The following is a 19374-nucleotide window of genomic DNA, read 5'->3' as shown; positions in this document are numbered from 1 at the left end:
GCAGTCTGCAACCGCCACCAACCGCCCGCGAACATGAGCGGGAGGAACACATTTGCCGTCTCTTTGTACACACCTTTAGGATCACGGCATTGCCCGGGCGACCGTGATTGGGGTCGCCGCCAATGTTGCCGCAGCAAGGCGTGCGTTTCCGTAGCTGGGCCATCCAGCCAGTCAAAGAAAAGGGGGGAGCAGTGAGATGGGCCCAAAGGGGGGAGAGAGAGGGAGCAGAGAGCAAGATGACGGGAGGAGGGGCCCCATTGGCGACAAATCGACGATTGGAGGGATTTGATGGATTGAATAATGGCTGGCCTAGGCTTTTTTATGTATTTGAAGTGCTAAACTCAGAAGGGAGGTGCAAGCGCGGCGAACGTAACGAGGGAACCTGGACGGTGGCAGGTGGTCTTGCCGTTTTTGATTCCAAGGGTCCATTCCCGCTCGCCAGAGTGTGTTCTTGTCGTGCAGTGGATGTGGGAGCGCGTGCCGGGTGTGCCCAGACCCTTTTTGCTCTGCCCAGAACTTAGGCTGCCAAGGACCAAGGGCCCAGGGTAACAAGGGTTGCAAGGGCCTTGGTTGTTGTTGCCCAGGTCCCTCGCACCAAAAACCCAGGCCGTGGACCTGCCTCGTGCCGAAATAAGAAGCCCCCCCGGCGACCACCACGAGGCGGCAAGCCTTTTCCTGCTTCCCTTCTTTCTCCTTCCTCCTTCCTGTAACCAACAACGCGTTCTGTCTCGTTTTCCCCCGAGATTTCTCTGCGATACCCCCAACGCAAACAATAACGCGCAGGCTGCCCTCGTGTTAATTCCTTACACACCGAGGTTCACCTGCTTTTCCTTGCTCTCTGTTCTCTCCAGTGATACCCGATACCCCCGAGTTTCGTTTTTTCCTCTCTCGAGATACCCAACCTTTTAAGCACCCAACTTACTACTACTATTACCAAAGTAATCGAAAATGGCCGACGCCCAGAAGCCCGCTGAGGTCCCGCAGGAGACTCCTGCTGCCGCTACCGAGCCTGCCGCTGAGACCAAGCCCGCTGAGACTGCCGCTCCCGCTGCTGACGCTGCCCCTGCTGCTGAGCCGGCTGCCGAGGAGAAGCCTGCTGAGGCTGCCGCTGAGGAGCCCAAGAAGGATGAGGCTGCTCCCGCCGAGGAGGACAAGAAAGAGGAGGTGAAGCCCGTCGAGGAGGGCCACCTCGAGCACAAGCTCGGCTTCCCTAAGTAAGTCGACGCGCAGTCTTCAAGTCGGTCGCGATACGCGCGTAGTCATCTAACGACTTCTCCGCAGGAACTTCCTCTACAACAAGCAGTTCTTCTGGTTCGGCACCGATGCCGTCGACCTCAAGGCCATCAGCTCTTTCAAGGCCGACAAGGTCGCCGATGTTGCCCACCACATCACTGCCTGGGCTGCTGAGACCGGCAAGGGCCTTCTTTTCTTCAACGAGAAGGGCGACAAGGCTGCTCCCGTCGGCGCCATCCACCTGGTATGAGAAAGCCGATCGATAGTCGGATTGGGATATGATCTAACCTGCTCTTAGGCTGATGCCTCCGAGCCCGTCGTCGATGGCCCTACCAAGTTCCACTTTGTTGTTAAGGGCACCAAGCACAGTTTCAAGACTGCCAGCACTGCTGACCGCGACAACTGGGTCGCTCAGCTGAAGGCCAAGATTGAGGAGGCCAAGGCTCTCACTGCCACCGTTACCGAGTCTGAGACCTACAAGAAGACCCTCGAGAGCCTCAAGCCCGCTCCGGCCAAGAAGGAGGAGAAGGCTCCCGCCACTGAGGCCCCGGCCGAGGAGGCTAAGAAGGAGGAGGCTGCTCCCGCTGAGGAGGCTGCCGCTGAGGCTCCTAAGGAGGAGGCCAAGGAGGAGGCTAAGGAGGAGCCCAAGGCCGAGGAGAAGAAGGAGGATGAGGCCAAGGAGAAGTCCAAGCCTCGTTCGGCTAGCCGTAAGCGCATGTCGATCCTCGGCCTGCTCGGCAAGAAGGAGGAGAAGAAGGCTGCCGAGCCCGAGCCTGCTGCCGCCACTGAAGCCCCAGCCGAGGAGGCTAAGAAGGAGGAGGCTGCTCCTGCCGCTGAGGCCGCTGCTGAGGCTCCCAAGGAGGAGGCCAAGGAGGAGCCCAAGGCTGAGGAGAAGAAGGAGGACGAGGCCAAGGAGGAGGCCAAGGAGGAGCCTAAGGCTGAGGAGAAGAAGGAAGAGGTCAAGTCTAAGCGTACCAGGTAAGAATCGGCCTATCCAATGTCTTGTTCATCTTACCGCGCTAACACCTGATATAGCATCCTCGGCCACTTCCATTTCGGCAAGAAGAAGGCCGCTTCTGCTGCTGAGGCCCCCAAGGAGACTCCTGCTGAGGCCGTCTCGGAGACTGCTCCTGTGATCCCCGCCGTCGAGACCACCGAGCCTCTCTCGACCGAGGTTGCTGCTCCTGCCGCTGCTCCTGCCGAGCAGCCCGCTGCTGAGACCGCCGCCACCGAGGCTGCTCCCGCCACCAACGGCGAGACTAAGGAGACTCCCAAGGCCGAGAAGCGCAAGAGTGCTCTTCCCTTCAGCTTCGGCAAGAAGAAGGAGGGCTCTGCCTCGGACGAGGAGGGCGTCGAGAAGCCGAAGTCCCCCTTCTCTAAGCTCCGTGCTACCATCAAGGTACGTTGATATCTGTCCATTGTGGCGCGAGCAGAACAATGCTGACACTGCGCAGGGCAAGTCGAAGACGGACAAGGCTGAGAAGGCTGAGGAGAAGGCCGAGGAGGCTGCCAAGACCGAGGAGGGCAAGCCTGCTGAGGAGAAGCCCGCTGAGGGCGAGGCCAAGCCCGCTGAGGAGGCTAAGCCCGCCGAAGCCGAGGCTGCCGCCCCGGCTGCTGAGGAGAAGAAGGAGGAGCCCGCCGTCAAGCCCGAGGCTGCTGCTCCCGCTGTTGCCGCCACTGCCTAGGCGACTGGGCGCAACGACGCCATGTAATTCTCCTTTCTATGGCATGTCAGGACAGGCGATGACGATACCCGTATGATCAAGGTACGAATCAAAAAAAAAAAACAAAACCCAGCGAATTCGACGCCTTTCCCTCCTTTCTTTGGGTTTAGTTCGGGTTCGGATCTGCATTTCGAGATACCCAGTCAAGATTGGTTCTTCTCAGATACCCTCGGCCCTGTCATTCGGTCATGGCAACGGCAGCCCTCTTGACAAGTACGGACCGGCTTAGCTCCCGACTTCGCTTGCCATCGTCACCGATGGTGGTGACCACTGCTTCTGCACTCGGTTTTCCTTGTTTTCCTACCTCTATTAGTTGACACTCCTGCTTTTTTTCTCTTTACGGAGAAATCTTGCGGAGTTAAACATATGTCTTTTCGTGCATTTTTCAGTTTTTGCTGTCGATCTGTTTTGATACCCAAAGTATACCCTGCCATACACACTTAGCTTTTTCCCTTTGCCTCGTATTGAGGAGAGGAGGAAAGGTGAACGTGTTAAGGGCAACAACACATAGTCGTTCCCCGGTTGCTTCTGCTTTGGGTCAAGTCTTGTCTGATGAGCTGACTGGCGGGGTGGTGGATGGAAGGGCAACATGACAATGAGAAAAAGACAAAAAAAAGATGGTTACATATCATGGATACGGGAATGTATGTTGTGGTTGGAGTAGTGGTAGGGCGGATGGGAATGAATCATCGGACTGACTGGTTTCCCTGAGCGTTTTGTCCTTTGGGCAAATGACAGGGCCGACCCAAGCAAGCCTCTCTCTTAATAGCTAATAATATACCTCGCATGTTGAATTCGCTTATACACTTGGTTTCATTATGCGTAATGTGTTGAAGAATATGTGACTGTCTTGTTGTTCCGGGTTAGGTCCCCGGGAGTTTCCGTCTTCAGGGCGATGACATCACCAGTCCCCTTTGTTTCCTCCCGATCCATTTCCACACACTCTGGACAACGTTTTAACCAGAAGGAACTTAGGACCGAAAGAATTCTCTATCACAAACCAAAGAACCAACCCTCCTATTCTTTTCCGGTCTACGCCTAGCCTAGCCTAACCTAGCCAGCCTACTCTACCTAGGTATTTCCGCCTGCCTGCCTGTAAAACGTAAACGCATAATGAACCTCACATCCCCAACGCTAGACAACGCCCTGAGAAGAGGAAAAGGAATAAAACACAAAAACCGAGGTAGACTGGAAATAAAACAAACATGTGGAAATGAGACGAGGAAGATAAGATCCTTCGTCCTTGCTGCGTTTGAGCGTTCTCTGTTTACGTCTTTTCTTCCCTTCCATCCATGTCTTTGCCGAATGTCTTTTTGAGTGCTGTAACTCGTGGTCTGCGGAGCAAGCGGACACTGGGAATTAGGAAAAAAAAGAAAGAAACGGGAATGTAAACGTTGTTGCTTGTCGAGCTGAGCTGTACCTCACATCGTTATGACCGGTTCGATTCGATTGGTTCCCAGATAGACATCGTGTCGCGGAAGTGTGTGGTGTGTCAGTGTCAGATGGTGTCTGGTGTCCGGGAGTTGTGCAGGGTTACTAGGTTGTACGAAAGGCAGAGAGGGAGTGTGTGTGTGTGTGTGTGTGTGTGTGTGTGTGTGTGTGTGTGTGTGTGTGTGTGTGTGTGTGTGTGTGTCTGTGTGTGTTTTGTGTAAATTGTTGGTGGTCATTCCGCTTTGTGGCTTGTCGTCATGACTGGCTGGCTGGTTAACCGACCTGGTTGACTGGATGGTCTCAATCTGGTCCCATCATGCGGGGCCCTCGAGCATGTTATACGTCGTCACCAGCTCCTTGACCTTTGGAATCAGATTCGCGATCTGGAATGGCTTGGAAATGAAGTCATCCTGATGTTTTTTTTTTTGTTCTTTCGTTAGTTTTCCCTTTCTCTTACATCTCCATGTTCTTCTGAGGGGACTTACCACACCCGCCTCTCTAGCCCCTTTGATTTGCTCCGGCCTCGCGTACGCCGTCACCGCAATAATGGGGATATGCCTCGTGATGATGCCCTCCTTCTCAAGCCGACGGATCTCCCTTGTGCAGGAGATACCGTCCATGACGGGCATCTCGAGGTCCATGAGGATAATGGAAATGTCTATTGGGCCCTGGGGTTCCTTATCCTTGGGGTCTTTGGATTTCTTGAGTTGCTTGCCTCCATTTTGAGCCTTGTTTGGGTTCTTGGTTGAGAGGGTAAGTGGGGGAGTGGGTTGTTCGGACTTGGGTGTTGGGATTGCCGGTGCGGTTGAGGATGTTGAGGAAGAGGAGGTCGATGGGGCTTTAGTTGATGTTGCGATTAGTGAGGGGTGTTTTGGGGGAGGAGGCTGTTTGAGGTTGAAAGGAGGTTGGAGTTGGACCTGCGCCAGGAAGAGCGAATGGAGGTTATTGTTGCTTGGAGACTCCGGCGTGGGATTGCTGCCGCTGTCACTGTCGAGACCATCCGGACTATCCCCAGTGCCTGCAACGGTAGGCGGGGGGGCCTCAGCAGCCGGCGTCGTCGGATTGGATATCAACCCCGCTATAGGATTGACCGCAGCCGCAGCAGCATTCATCGAAGCCCACAGCTTCAGCCCCGGCAATTGGATCCCACCCGGCGACGGAAGAGGAGGGAGCGGCGGTGGCGACTTAATTTCCTGCACTTGTGCCTGATGGGAACTTTCCGCTGCCGCCACCATCGCAGGCCCTTCCTCACGCCGCCAGTGCTTACTCTTCTTGAGCGTGTCGAGCGCCTCACCGCCGTGGTTGGCAACATAGACAGTGCTTCCGGCCAGCTCGATGCCGCGCTTGAGGACTCGCTGGTTGACGATGTTGTCTTCGACGATGAGGACTGAGATGCGCGGGGCTTCAGGAGGTTGAGGGAGAGGGGGAGGGGGAGGTTGAGGGGGTCGACGATTACGGCGCTGTTGGTGCGTGGGAGGGTGTCGAGCATGGCTGAGGAGCGTTCTATCACTGGGGAGGTGACCGTCTTGGGTTCGGGTTCTGGTTTTTGCTCTTGGGCTTTCTGATCTGGCACCTCCTCAACCTTCTTCGACCGCCTACACCGGACGTAAAACGCGAACGTGCTTCCCTCGCCCTTCCTCGACCTCACGCCAATCCTGCCGCCCTGCAACTCAGTCAAGATCCTGCAGATGAACAACCCCAGCCCCGAACCGCCATACTGCACGTGTGTCCTCGGGCTCGCCTGCGTAAACCGCTGGAACAACATCTCCTTCTCCTCATCATCTAGCCCAGCACCCGTATCGCTAACCGAGAGATGCAAATTAATCTTCTCCCCATCAGCCCAGTCGGCGTCATCCGTGATATCCCTCTCCGCCTCATCAGGCTTGAGCTGTTGGCGGGGCACATACGCCAACAAATCCCCCGCCGCACCGTCCACAACGTCCACGGCGGGAGGCAAATCCCCTGCATCACCGACCGACGCGCCCAGGGAGACAACAATCTTCCGTTCCGGCCTGCCCTGCGTGAACTTGATTGCGTTGGTCATCAGGTTGATCAGGACCTGGCGCAGACGGGACGGGTCGAGCTTGACCCAGTCGATGTTGAGCTCTTTGTACGAGGGCTCGAGGACGAAGGAGGCGTGGATCTCGTTCGACTTGAGCTCGGGCTCATGGATGCGCAGGACGTCCTGCACGACGGCGATGGGCTGCACGTCGACGGGGGTGACGAGCAGGAGCTTGGAGTCGAGCTTGGAGAGGGTCAGGATATCATCGACGATGCGCTTCTGGTGGTTTGCGCAGAGGGAGATTATGGAAGCAGCTTCGATACAGCGGTCCAGCAACGGCCGGAAGATCGCGCAGCGTTCGGGCTGCGGCGGGGCATGATGCTGCTGATCCTGTTCCTGCTGCTTCTGGAAGAACGCGAGACTATTCGCGATCTCATCCGCGCATTGGAGGATGGCGCTGAGCGGGTTGCGCATCTCGTGGCTGGTGATATCAATGAAGTTCTCCTGCTGGCGCTTCAGCTCCAGCGCCTCGTCACGCCGGCGCTTCTGCAGGTCTTCAGCCCACTTCTGCTTGGATATGTCGGTGATGCATCCGAAAATGCTCTTCAGCCCGCCCGAGTCGTCTTTCTCCGGATACGCGCTCATCAGCACCCACACGTCGACCTTATGCCCGTCCATCAGCTCGCGCGAGCCCTTGAACCGGAACTCGTGCGTCACGGCAACCTTCTCCTCGACAACCCTCCGCCACGCCGCCTCGGCCGCCTGCCGGTCCTCGTCGCGAATACTCTGCAGGAAGGCATCGAGCGTCGACCCCGCTGCGTCCTCGCGCCCCAGACCCGATATCTTGTACCACATCTCGTTGCAGTAGTTGATGTTGCCCTTCCCGTCGGCAATGAACAGCCCGACGGGGCCGAACTCGGCCATCCTTGTGAAGCGGTACTCGCTCTCAACAGCCTCCTGCGTCCGCAGGTGCAGCTGCAGCGACAGCTGCTGTCTGTCCAGCGCGGCCAACTGCGCAGCCTTCCGCCCGCGCCGGATCTCCTCTTCGAACAACACCACCGATGCGAGCGACGTCGCCAGCTGTCGTGACAGCAAGCTGACAAACAGCTGATAGTCGCTGTCATACGGCCGGCGGGGGTTGATCCCCAGCACGATGAACCCCACGACCGAGTCGCCCGCCGTGGTAGGATGCACCGGGAAGACCACAACCGTCCGGCACGGGTCGCGGAACCCGCGGTGGGAGCTCAGCCCGCGCACGAGCTCCTCCGGCAGAGACCCGTCATCCGCACTCAGCACGACGTGCCCCGCCAAAGGCGACCCCATACTCTGCCGCATCCACGGCGCAAACCCCTCTTCACTCGACCTAAGATCGAGAAACGGTACCGCGCAGGGATGTCCCTCCGGCACGCCGATCGATCCCTCCAGGAAGATCTGCGGCGGGTTGGCAAGCGAGCCGGAATGCATCGACGACGCCTCGCTCTCGCTCTCCTCGCCCACAGAATAGATCAGCGCAAACGGGACATCAAACTCGTTATACTCCAGCGCAGCCCTCAATTCGGCCCAGAATCCTTTCACGTCCCTCGCCTGGCTCGTCCTGATCCCAACCTCCCGGAGCATGAGCATCCTCCGCTCGCTAATCCTCCTCCTAGTATTATCGAACGCGGGGTTATACAGCGCCACGACAGACCCATCTCCTCCCACGAGCGGAATCACCGCCCAGCTAAAGAACGTCTCCTCCAGAAACCCGTGCCTCCTGATAAACAGCACATCGTCATGCTTCATCGTCGCGCAACCCTTGTTCCACGCCCCTTCGAACACGGGCTCCATCACGCCCTCCCATATCTCCGGCCAGACGTCCTGGTACCGGCTGCCCATGAGCTTGGGATGCTTCTGTCCCGCGAGTGCGATGTAGGCCTCGTTGTAGATGGCTACGAACTCCGGGCCCCAGTAGAGGGCAGCCGGGTGTGGGGAGCCCATGATCATGGTCGACAAGATGCGCAGCTCAAACGGCCAGGACTCGATCGGGCCGATGGGGGTAGACGCCCAGTCGATAGAGCGAGCGAAGCGGTGGTGTTGCGGCAGGTCCGGGTCGTCAAGCGGGATCTGCGTCCAGTCGAACGTAACCCTTAACTCTCCCGACGGCGGGGGCGGGCAGAGGGTGGGGTCTTCGTAGGGCTGGACTACGCCAGAGTCGTCGTCGTCGTCGTCGTCGTCGTCGTCGTCGTCGTCGTCATCGTCGTCGTCGTCGTCGTCGTCATCGTCGTCGTCGTCGTCGTCGTCGTCGTCGTCGTCGTCGTCGTCGTCGTCGTCGTTGTTGTTGTTGTTGTTGTTGTTGTTGTTGTTGTTGTTGTTGTTGATGTTGTTGGGGGAGTGGGGACGGGGGGTACGGTTGTGGCGGGGGTAGAGGGGTCGATGCGCACGCGGGGCTCGGAGTGGGCGCGGATGTGGCGGCTGCCGGCTGAGCCGAAGTAGTCGGAACGGTCGCGGCGGATCTCGAGGTCTTCGACTGTCCAGGGGCCTTTCTTAACCTTGAGATGGTCGGCTACGATGCCGGCGGAGGGCTGGGCGGCGGAGTTAGAGCTCGGGGTCGGAGGGACGATGTGGATCGGGGAGTGGTAGCCTCGGATGATTCGGAAGCGGCGACGGATGGTCGAGCAGGTCCAGTACAGACCGGCGTAGGATAATGTGGCGGGAGGGGCGGGAGGGGGCTGGGGGGCGGCGGGCAAGGACGGGTCGCGGCCGGTCTTGTCGCGAGGATAGAGCAGGGCCCAGTCCTTGAAGTCTGAGAAGCCGGCGCTGTGGCCGGCTGGGTCGAGGGTGTCGAGCTGCAGGAGCTTTAGGACAGCAGGGTTGAGGCGGAGAGCAGCATTTGCGTAGATGATGCGCAGCGGGCCGGGGGCGAGGTAGGAGGGGTCGGATAGGTCGAGGATGAAGGTCGGACGCTCGTCGTCTTCGAGGAGCTCGATGATGCCGATGCCGTGGAGCAGCTGGAGCGTCGAGGGTTGCAGGAAGCGGTTGGTGCTACGGCTGTTGCCACCAGCGAGGGCCGCCAGGTTGCCCGAGGACCAGGTGTATGGGGGCGAGCCGAAGAAGGAGCCGGGACTAGAGGCCGTGATCTGGCCCTTGGGCAGGTGGACTACTGTGACGGAGCGTTCATAGTCGTTGTGGTTCGGGTCGTCAGGGTCCCGGTTGGTAGAGAAGCTCTTACGATGGGAGGCCATGATGGCCTTGGCTGGACAGCCAGTGGACTCGGGAAAGAGAAAACTAAAACTTTGGTCTGTTCCAGAAGGAGATGTGAGAAGAGACCAAGAGGGACCAGCCGAGCTGGTCTGGGAGAGCACTCGGTTGCTCAGTTACCCACCCGTTAATCAGAGAGAATGGTATGAGTGATGGTGATTGGACAGCCGACGGGCTATCGAAGAGAACCAAATACTCTGGCGGTGGACTGGTTTGAGTCCATCAGGGCCCATGGGCCGGCGGAACCTGGAGTTTAAGGCGGCAAGAAGCTTTGGGAGGACTGGAGATTGAGACAGCGCCGAAGAGGGAGTTTTCTGGCTTTCAGGAGCAGGGAGCCCAGTGAGATCTTGCTGCATGAAGCAAGCGATTGGGGCGACCAGGAGTCCAGGAATGCTGGATTGCCCCGAATCCCTTTTGCGTTCTAGAAGATGAACGAGTGGTGGTGGATGGGCGATGGGCGTGTGAGTTGGCTGAGACGGAAGAGAAAGGGAGATGGAGACAAATGGCGAGGGTGAGTGGCGACTGGGCTGAGAGCTGAGAGCTGAGAGCTGAGAGATTTGAGAGTTGAGTTGGCAGTTTAAGTATGGAAAACTGTTACTGCATTCTTATGGGAGAGTACAGTACAGTGCTGCTTTGGTGCTTGTTGACCTCTTTCAGTTGACTTGACTTGACTTGACAGTTGAGCTCTTCTTCTACTGATGGCAGACAGCCTGATAACATGAAGAGAAAAAAAAAAAGGAGACTGTAACCAGGCGGAACCAGGGAATTGAGTGGCCCGTGATATCTGTCTGTCCCTGACCCGTCCCGTGGGCTGGCGAAGGAAACGGCACCAGACTTGCCTTTGACCGAACGGATGGAACAAAAAGACGTAGGCCAGGGCCCTTGATGGCGACGGAGGAAACAATCCGACTGGGGGAACGAGGCAGCGCACGACAGGCCAGATCAGAGAAGCCTTCTGAGGTTTCCAAGGGCGAAGGCTCTCATGTGCATGCGCATGCGCGTGCCATTCCACATGCACGGTAACGAACAAATTGCTTGCTTGCTCACTGTTCCACTGTCAATGTTGGAAAAGGGTCGAGCCGGACGCTGGAGTTGGAACGGTAACGCGTAGCCTGCGTCGTAAGTAGGTTGCTTGCCGGTAGTAGGCTGGAACGGTTTGCTGCAGATAATCCGGCACGATCACACACGCGGCCACACGGCCACAGGGCCACACTTCCGTGGAAGCTTCAAGCTTGTCGGTGTGTCTTGGACGTCTTGGACTCGTGGAAGCCTGGGACCTGACTGAACTTGGGCGCTGGCGCTGTTGCGGCCTACGCTCCGGCCCACGGATCACGGCTTGTTCCACGGCGTCCACTACCACCTCGGCGCGGCGTGAATACTCAAGCTAAGTAAATACGTATGTACTGTGCAGGAAAAGGCCGCCGCCGCCGCTGCTGCTGCTGCTGGGGGGTAGTGTAGTGTAGGTGAAGAGCGCAAGGTAAGGCGGATGGTAGGCGAGTGTGAGCCGGGACCGGTTCTCTGGAGCAGGGTCTGTTTCTTGTTTCTTTGTTGCTGCTGCTGCTGTACCCCGCAGTTATCAAAGTCAGGTTTGGCAAGTTAGGTTACCTAAGTTTATCGTGGTATCGCGGTGCAGAGATCAGATTTTGGTGCGCAGGACTGAGATATGCTTTTTTAGCGATTGGGGGACTAGGAGCTGCCTAGACTAGCTCTAGGCTGATGCGCTGCCCTGTTATTGGCTGCGCGAGTCGGTTAGGGAGGCCTAAAAGCTCAGGAGCCTTCGGAGTTGGGGCTATTCTGGAGAAGAAATGGAGACTTTTTTTTTTTTTTTCCCCTTTCTCTTGGAGACGAGCAACGTTCTGGGAACCGATGGACACGACACCTGACTGCAGCAATTCCTCAACAATTCTTTTCTGGCACCACCTTTGGGAGTGGGAGAGACTGCAGATACGATGTAGGAGCAAGAAAACTGGACGGGCCGCGTCGTGTAGTCGTGTACCGTAGCCGGACCATATGCCCATGTCCAGAGTTGGCTCACCGTAAGCACCGGGATGTTCCCGTATGAGATAGTCTATAGCGTCGACAGCCGCATCACCATCGTCCAATGCAGACTTGGCGATGCTGGGCGATGCTGGGCATGTGCTACGAAGAAGGGAAAAAAAAAAAAAAAAGAAACACGGCCAGGCCTTGTTCCATTTGCCCCAGCAGCAACCCGCGGGCCGCGCACGTAGCGCACACGGGACATAAACACAAGATATTCTAGGACAGTCCTGGGGCCGTGACGGCCAGGATCAGGGGGGATATACGAGGTCCATCGAGGTCTAGCCCAGCGCTTCAGGGCTTCTCTCCGTTCTCTCCCATTCTCGCCGACCTGCCCGGCGGCTGTCTTTTTTTTTTTTTCCGCCACAGCGCCCAGCCCTACATCCCTGCACGGCTTGCTGTGACATTTTTTTACTACCAAGTTGACAATTCCTCTTCTTCATCAATACGTACTCAGCAGCCGAGACAGAGTGCTGCGGTGTTCCAGACAATCGTGGTTGTGGCATCGGCGTTTGAAGATTTACGGACCAGGGCGGTGGATTTACTTTTCGATGGGGCCAGGTCTGATGGGGCCTGGATGCCTCTGGCCCGGCACCGGATTGGATGGAAACACTTCCCGTTCCTCCACCTACCTGATGGATCTCCTAGCTGGAGCTCCATTTATGGACCCATCTTCGTTTCTTGGTGTTAGTGGATGGGATCTGGGGCATCATCTCGATGCTCACCAGACCACGGAGCACGGGGAAACGCTGTGCCACTAACCCATTCTTCCAGTCTTCCACTTCACTTCACTTCATCATCAATCTTCAAATCTCCGAAATCTCAACGACCTGTCATCGCCTCGGGTCTCACGGCACAGGTTCACGGGTGTTCTGGACCGGTCCATGGTCTCGGCTGTGTCACCCGGGCTTTGGCAACTGGGACGCTGACACAAAGGTACCAATCACGTCTTGCTTGCCCGCCTTCCCCCCCCCCCTTTCTCCTCTCTCCCTCGGGGTTTCTCCCCCTTCCAGTCGCTGGGCCTCGCCGCCGCCGAGGCCGCTGGCTGTTAGCTGCTGACCGCGCTCGCGCTTTCGTTTGCGGTGAAGGTCGCTTTTCGTTCGATTGCGGTTGTTAGTTATGACCCTTGCCTTGCCTTGCCTTGCCTCTCCTTGCCTTGTGGGAGTGAACGGGATCATGGTACCTGCTGCTGGCCCGCTGCGGCCTTGGCCTGGCCTTGTGGACGGCTATCGGGCGATCCGATCCGGTTCATGGCCGCTGGCCAGGTCAGGCCAGACCAGAAACCCCCCCCCCGGGTCCCGTCATCGTAGCCGGTGGCCGACAATACCGGCCGCCGGTGTTTTCAAGCCCCGTCCGGCGATTACCGGCGTCGAGAGATCCGGGTTCGTAAAATTGACGTGTTCATCCCGACTGACTCGTCTGAATATGATGCCAATTGACGTTTTCTTGGCTTTGTTTGATCGGAAGCGGGCCGTTGCGAGATCTTCGTCTTCAGCAGGGATTTCGGTGGCTTCAACCTGGTTTTTTTTTTTGTTCTTTGACGTTGTTCGGGTCAAATCATCAAACAAAGGGGTCGGTTCTTTTTTTTTTGTTTTTCCTTATGAATGAGCGAGTATTCCATCCAATTGTTTGTTTGTTTGTTTGTTTGTTTCCTCTTTCTCTCCTTTCATCCCATCATCATCTTCACCATCATCACCTCAAACTCCCTATTTTTTTTGGTCTCATCACCCACCTTCACTTCCAACCCTTGGCCCTGCCAACTGTAAGGACCGTGACCTATCAGCCGTCACCAGCCGGCACAACCCCTCCCCCTGTACCCCGCGAGCGTTGCGCGCTATTGGACGGTCGCAGGCGCTTACACGCTGCCGTAGCGAGGCTTGACTCTGGCTCGCGCGCTCCCATTGGGCAAGGCCGCTGTGATGACCTGCCACCTGCATCTCCAGAACCGTTCGACGCTCCAGAATATGGACGGTAATGACCTTACTCGCCGGCTCTTTTTCAGCGACTGGGCGGCTGCACGCTGTGCCGCCGTTAATATGTACGTGCGGGTGCAGCTTACGGATGACGACGAGAGGTAGCTTCCAATTTGATAGGTAGAATACAATTGCCGTGATTTGCCTCTTTTCTCCTTTCCCCCTCTTTTCGTCCGGTTTGCTTTCTTCTGGTCGTCCATCGCCGCGCCCTCGTCTTCAAGTTGCGGTGTTGGGTTTGTGATCGATCGCTCCTTATATCATCGTCGATTGTTGACCGTATGTGCGTGTGAGGGGCTGAGCCCGCCTGATATCTGGGGCTTCGAGACAGCAACTTTGTGCGATCGTATTGGTTTTGGGGAGGTGATGACATTCACGATACGATACGATATGATCTTCATGGAAAAGAAGCAACTGTAATCGCTCTCACAAACACCATCGAGAACCCGGCTCCGACTCCCCGAGACATTCATCGCGAAAACGAGCGCGACGACTGTGACGTGACGCGGACTGATCCTCCTCTCAGTCTCATTCTGGATCAACCAACCAACTTACCGCCAAGATCAAGATGAAGTTCACCTATCGCATCCTGCGCCGTCCCTGGCGCGCAAAAACCCCCCTCTACTGGAGCATGCTGCCCGAGCTAGCCGGCATCATCCCGCTGCTGATCTTGTTCACCCTGCTGCCACGCCGCAAGGAGTTCTGGTCCATCGGCTATGAGTACCGTCTCAACTCTAACCCGGCTGTCGTCATCTTCGCCATGGTCAACAACCAAGACTCGCCTAAGATCCCGTTTGTGTGGTCTGAGGCGTAAGCTTCCCTCTTTCTTGATATCAAAAAATTGGACTGGTTTGGTGCTGACTATGTGGTTAGATCCCGCAACTACAACGTCGCCATCTCCATCCTCTCCCTCTTCGTGCTCCTCGTCAAGATGATCGCCATCATCATGAAGGTCTACTACCCCCTCTTCGGCACAACCGTCGGCCTGAGCCTGACCGTCGTCTACGCGATCAGCATCTATGGCCAGGCCGGCCCGGACTACCTGGACGACCGCTACCCTAGCCCAAGCCCCTGGTACCTCCGCAAGAGTTGTGAGTTGGGCAGGCGGTTCGGGAAGTATGACGAGTGTATCATGGCTAGGGGCGCGCTGGCCTGCACCGTTTTTCTTCTGTAAGCTCTCTCCCCCTTCTTCTTCCCCCCCCCACCTTCCCCCCCCCCCCCCAATCCCCTCCTCTCTCCCGGGGCGCGGGCGCCTTCTTTTCTAACCTTCGACTAAAATGGTAACTAACATTCGATAAAAGGACGGTCTATCTCCTCCAAACAGCCTTCGCAATCTGGGCCATGATCCCCGACAAGAAACTCGACGAACCTCGCGACCCCGAAGATGATCTCGACGACGATGAGTCCTTGTTTGCCATCAGCATCCGCTGGGAGAGAGAGAAGAAGCGGAGGAGGGCCGCCAAGGGTATTGATGTGGAGATGACGCCTACGGGCCAATCACCTGAGGAGCAGAAGCAGGGTGAAGAGCAGCAGCAGCAGCAGCAGCAGCAGCAGCAGCAGCAGGGAGAGCAATTGCCGCCTTTTACTCCGAGGACGCAGGCTTTTCATAAGTTGAGTCGGTATGCTTGAATGAAATGGGAGTTGGGTTTTGAGAAGCGGGAGATGGGGAGAGATATGAAGGCTCGACCCCCTGGTGGGATTGGAGCGGGGAGGATATTGAAGAACAGGATGATATATGATGATGGTGCCTCTTTCTTTCTTGTACAAATATTTTTTTTTTTTTACTTCCTAATCTCGTTTTTCTTTTGGATGTCTGGGATGGTGTTTCGGAGTTTGTTCTCTTGCTGCAATTGATACCTAAGCTGGATACCTCACTCTCTCTAAGATGGATTATGATACCTCGGTCAGAAGATCATCGCTATCTCTTAAGGCAAAGACCTCGATAAACAAATGTGATATTTCGATCATCAATAAACCATATGGGCAAGTTTCTAGGAGATGTGATATCTCATGCTAAGCATGCTATCCGACTCATCCTTCGTATCTTCAATTCATTCATTCTCATATCCCATATCTTCCTTATCACAGGTCAATCTCATCATAGCCATACCAGAAACCACTTCATCAATTCCTCACCACCACCACCACCACCACCCCCACCCCCCAAACCATCCTCTCCCCCTCCTCCTACTTACCAACCCCCACTCCACCATAACAGCACTCGCATCCCACACCTCCACCTCCACCTCCCCATCCTCCCTCACCACAACCGTCTCCCCCGTCGTAACATTCCCCAGCCTCACCGGCCTTCCCTCATCCAACTCATGATTATAACTCCACCCATCCCACGTCACACCGGTAATAGCATCACTCCCGTTGGCCATCAGTCTCCTCACCCTGAGCCGCGTGCCGGGAGGGACGACCTCCGTGGGGAGGATGTATACAAAAGTTTGAGAGCCTCGCTCGGGGGGGTCTTCCAGAGGGATTAGGCCTTCTCCGTCGACTGTGGTGTTGTAGCCTTGGAGATTAAGGAAGACTAGTCGACTTAAAGTTGCCTGGTCGGAGGGATATTGAGCGGGAGAGGTGTAGATGGCGTAGGCTGCGGCTGCGGGGTGAGAAGAGATGGAGTCCGGAAGGGGGAGTTCGACGACCGTTGCGCGGGAGGTGAGGAGGTTGCCGAGGGCGGCGGCAACGAAGATGTTGCCGTAGTAAGGCGGTTTGGTGCCCAGGGGGGTGACGGAGGTGGTGATTGGTTGCCAGGAGGCGTACTGTAAGATAATCAGCATTGACTTCTCACAATGAAGAAGGAGAGAGACACCATTACACGATAGTTCGTGCCCATGTGCATATGTACACGCTTGAAGCCAACTGAGGCGGCGTAGAGGTTGAAGTCGACGACCCAGAGGGCAGCCCCGAAAGTGTTCGACAGGCCTGGACGGCCTTGGTTATAGAGGGAGTTGGTCTCACCAAAGATGAGGGGCGGGACCGAGTCTGAAGAAGAGAAAACGATGGAGTTATACTCGGATACGTGCGCGTCAACTGAGGCCTTGGTTACCTCATGGTTGAGCAGCGTGCCCTGCAGGGTCACGCCGGGAGTGTCCGCGCCGCTGATGTAGCTGTCATAAGTCAGCATCAGCTGATCCCAACGAAGAAGGGAGAGGAGGACGGACTTGTGCTTGGAGAACAGCTTAACGCTCTTATCCTCATTCAGCCCAGCTGCCCACGCTTTTGGAGCTTTCAGGGGGTTCGTAGTCATAGTAAACTCCGGAGCTAGGAAGCCGTACACGCCATCCTCGGTCAGCTCAGGACAGTGCTCCTCAACCAGAGCCTTGATCGTCCTCGTCCCATTGAGCCACTGCTCAACGTAGGCTTCCTCGGTCCACGACAGGAGGTCTCTCACAGGCCCCTGGGCTGAGATTGCATACAGATCCGGCTCGTTCCCGTAGGTCCAGTAATACATCTTCCCTCCTTCAAGGGCCTTGCAGGCCAGGGGGACGGTGTCGAGGAGAGTTTGCCAGCCGCTCTCAGTTGATGCGCCGAGTGCCAGGTTGAAGCCGTGGGAGAACTTGACACCTTCCCAGGTGCTGTATGACTCGAAGTAAGATGGTCCGATGGTCACGGTGGTCGGGTAGTCCAGGGAGCGCTGGGGGTCGACGATGCCATGGAGGGCATAGGGAAGTGATGGATCATAGAGGGCGTAGTCCTGGGTGTTGCCGCCTACGCGGACGTACGGTTTTGTGCCAGATATGATTCTGATATTTTCAAGAAGGTTGTCGGAGTATGTGTTTGGATTCGATATATTGCCTAAGGTGTGTCAACGCCGTGTTTCTAGGTGAGAGTTACCAGAACTTTTGATGCCATACCGGCATAGTCAGGCAAGCTGGAGAACTCGATGCTGAAGCTCACGAAAGCCTCGAAAACATCGTTCCTGGGAGCAGTATCGGGGACGTTAAGCTGAGAGGAAACCAAAGAAGGGCCAAGCGTGATACAAAGCAATAGAAGCTTTATCATGATGACTGAACTGAACCTGCAGTTTTATGGCTCGGACATCCGATCAGAGGGATTAGGGGGCGGGGGGGGGCCTTGCCTAACACCATATACCCAAGCTCTAAAGAACTCATGATCCATGATCCACGTTTTTCCCCCTTCCTGTTTGCCATTTAAAGCACTTCTCAGATAATCCCCAAAGCTGCGATGGGAAGCGTTTCACCGTCGGCTTGTCACAGCTTCCTGAAAAAGGGACGATCGGCCATGATCCATCCTCCCCAGCGGAGCTTCTGTAACACGATACATGGCTTATGAAGCCAGAGAGATACAGATAACCGCCAGCGCGCGAGACAGGAAGCAGGTGATGCTTCCTAGGTTACTTTTGGCCTTCACTTCGCGGACCGACTACTTACTTCAACCGCTTCTTCACATGGCTGGAGGAGGTTGGGATGGTGATGTCTTACGGCGTTCGAAATCCTACCTAGACATGACCCGGCTAGAGCTGCCTTATATTATTATTATCACTTGACCGGATACCATCGAGATCGATCAGAGAGTCATGAGTTTTGCTCTATGGCCGATGCCTGGGTGAAACATGAAACGTTGAAAGGTGAAGTATCTACCAGGCCAACCACTCGGATGGGCTTGCCTACTTCCTTATGATTAATAGTACTCTTCGAGCTCGGCAATTGCGCTTGAATCGACTGTGCCTCGACTGATCAAGGTCCGAGACTCAGACTCAAGGACACATATCTTCGCTTGTGCTTGATCCAAGAGCGTATCGAAGGACTCAGGCCTTCAAAATGGGAAAGTCGAAGGTTGATGGTTATATTGGACGGACAGTGAAGACCGCCTATGTCGCACTGTCTCCAGCGAAGTGATAAGATTGGCTAGTGGAACTGTGCGGGGGAGGGGACCGGTCCGCTGGGGACCTAACAACCAAATAAGAACCAAACTCAAAAGTCCAAACTTGAGACGCAAGCAATTGTCTGAATTTGCATAATAATCAATTCCATAATTCAGAGTCACCTTCAGGCTCATTTTTTTTAAAAAAAAATCAATCGCAAGAAATGCTATCTTTGTCGTCAACCCCGCTGTTCTGGCGGCTGCATGTTGCCGATTCTAGGCGATAGCACCCGCTGACATTACCCCACCAGAAGCCGTTGGTCCGTGCGGCCCCGTCCGATTATCGACAAGGGAACCGAACCGCGGTTCGGCAACCGAGAGACCCTACGACGTCATCCCAAGTTACAGCAGCGACGACGACGAGATTCTGCATCTCTAAGCTGTAAATAAGTGGGAGAAGGAGCAAATATTGTGTCTGGTGCAGCTGTCTACTGGCAGTCAGAGAACGGTTGAGTGGAGCGCTCAATTTGCATGCTACAGCCAACAAAACCGCCTTCCCCCTCCCCCTTCCCCGGCGCATATCAGACGGAGTGATCGAGAGGGCCCATCAATCCCGAGGATCTGGGCTTCCAGGGTTTCCGAGTACAAGACGAGCAGAAGCCGTCGAACAACCTCGCTCCAGGCCTCTTGGCAACTGTCCCTCCACCTCGGCGGAGTCGCTTCCGATTGTATAACCCACCTGGCTTGTCAACTATCCCTTGATCCGTTACCGCAGACTCCCAAGATGGTGTCGCTACAAAAGACTCTTGTATCTGTCTCGCGGGCTGCAGCCAGGTCTCAATCTCAGTTTCGGCGGTCTGCTTTGCCCATTGTGTCGCTTCCTTACTCTCGCCGTCTATCCTCTACC

At 56.1% G+C, this 19374-nt stretch overlaps 4 protein-coding genes across 4 annotated transcripts; 2 read left to right on the top strand and 2 right to left on the bottom strand.

Moving 5' to 3' along the window:
• Positions 1-948: 948 nt before the first annotated feature.
• Positions 949-2918, top strand: CTHT_0073550 (uncharacterized protein; the record flags this gene model as incomplete). The annotated part of the gene is made up of 5 exons (XM_006697548.1): positions 949-1214; positions 1282-1477; positions 1532-2211; positions 2269-2632; positions 2688-2918. 5 exons carry the CDS (start codon positions 949-951, stop codon positions 2916-2918), a joined length of 1737 nt encoding a protein of 578 aa, XP_006697611.1.
• A 1784-nt stretch (positions 2919-4702) lies between these two features.
• On the bottom strand, positions 4703-9611 carry CTHT_0073540 (uncharacterized protein; the record flags this gene model as incomplete). The annotated part of the gene is made up of 4 exons (XM_006697547.1): positions 4703-4798; positions 4874-5891; positions 6008-8841; positions 8919-9611. 4 exons carry the CDS (start codon positions 9609-9611, stop codon positions 4703-4705), a joined length of 4641 nt encoding a protein of 1546 aa, XP_006697610.1.
• Positions 9612-14202: 4591 nt separating this feature from the next.
• Positions 14203-15263, top strand: CTHT_0073530 (uncharacterized protein; the record flags this gene model as incomplete). The annotated part of the gene is made up of 3 exons (XM_006697546.1): positions 14203-14444; positions 14508-14804; positions 14936-15263. 3 exons carry the CDS (start codon positions 14203-14205, stop codon positions 15261-15263), a joined length of 867 nt encoding a protein of 288 aa, XP_006697609.1.
• A 422-nt stretch (positions 15264-15685) lies between these two features.
• On the bottom strand, positions 15686-17645 carry CTHT_0073520 (uncharacterized protein; the record flags this gene model as incomplete). The annotated part of the gene is made up of 4 exons (XM_006697545.1): positions 15686-15712; positions 15830-16402; positions 16459-17438; positions 17498-17645. 4 exons carry the CDS (start codon positions 17643-17645, stop codon positions 15686-15688), a joined length of 1728 nt encoding a protein of 575 aa, XP_006697608.1.
• Between the last annotated feature and the right edge of the window lie 1729 nt (positions 17646-19374).

The sequence above is a fragment of the Thermochaetoides thermophila genome (assembly GCF_000221225.1).
Source record: "Thermochaetoides thermophila DSM 1495 unplaced genomic scaffold scf7180000011823, whole genome shotgun sequence".
NCBI classification, from domain to species: Eukaryota; Fungi; Ascomycota; class Sordariomycetes; order Sordariales; family Chaetomiaceae; genus Thermochaetoides; species Thermochaetoides thermophila.
Note: the sequence above shows the minus strand (reverse complement) of the source record. Positions and strands in the feature narration are given on the sequence as shown.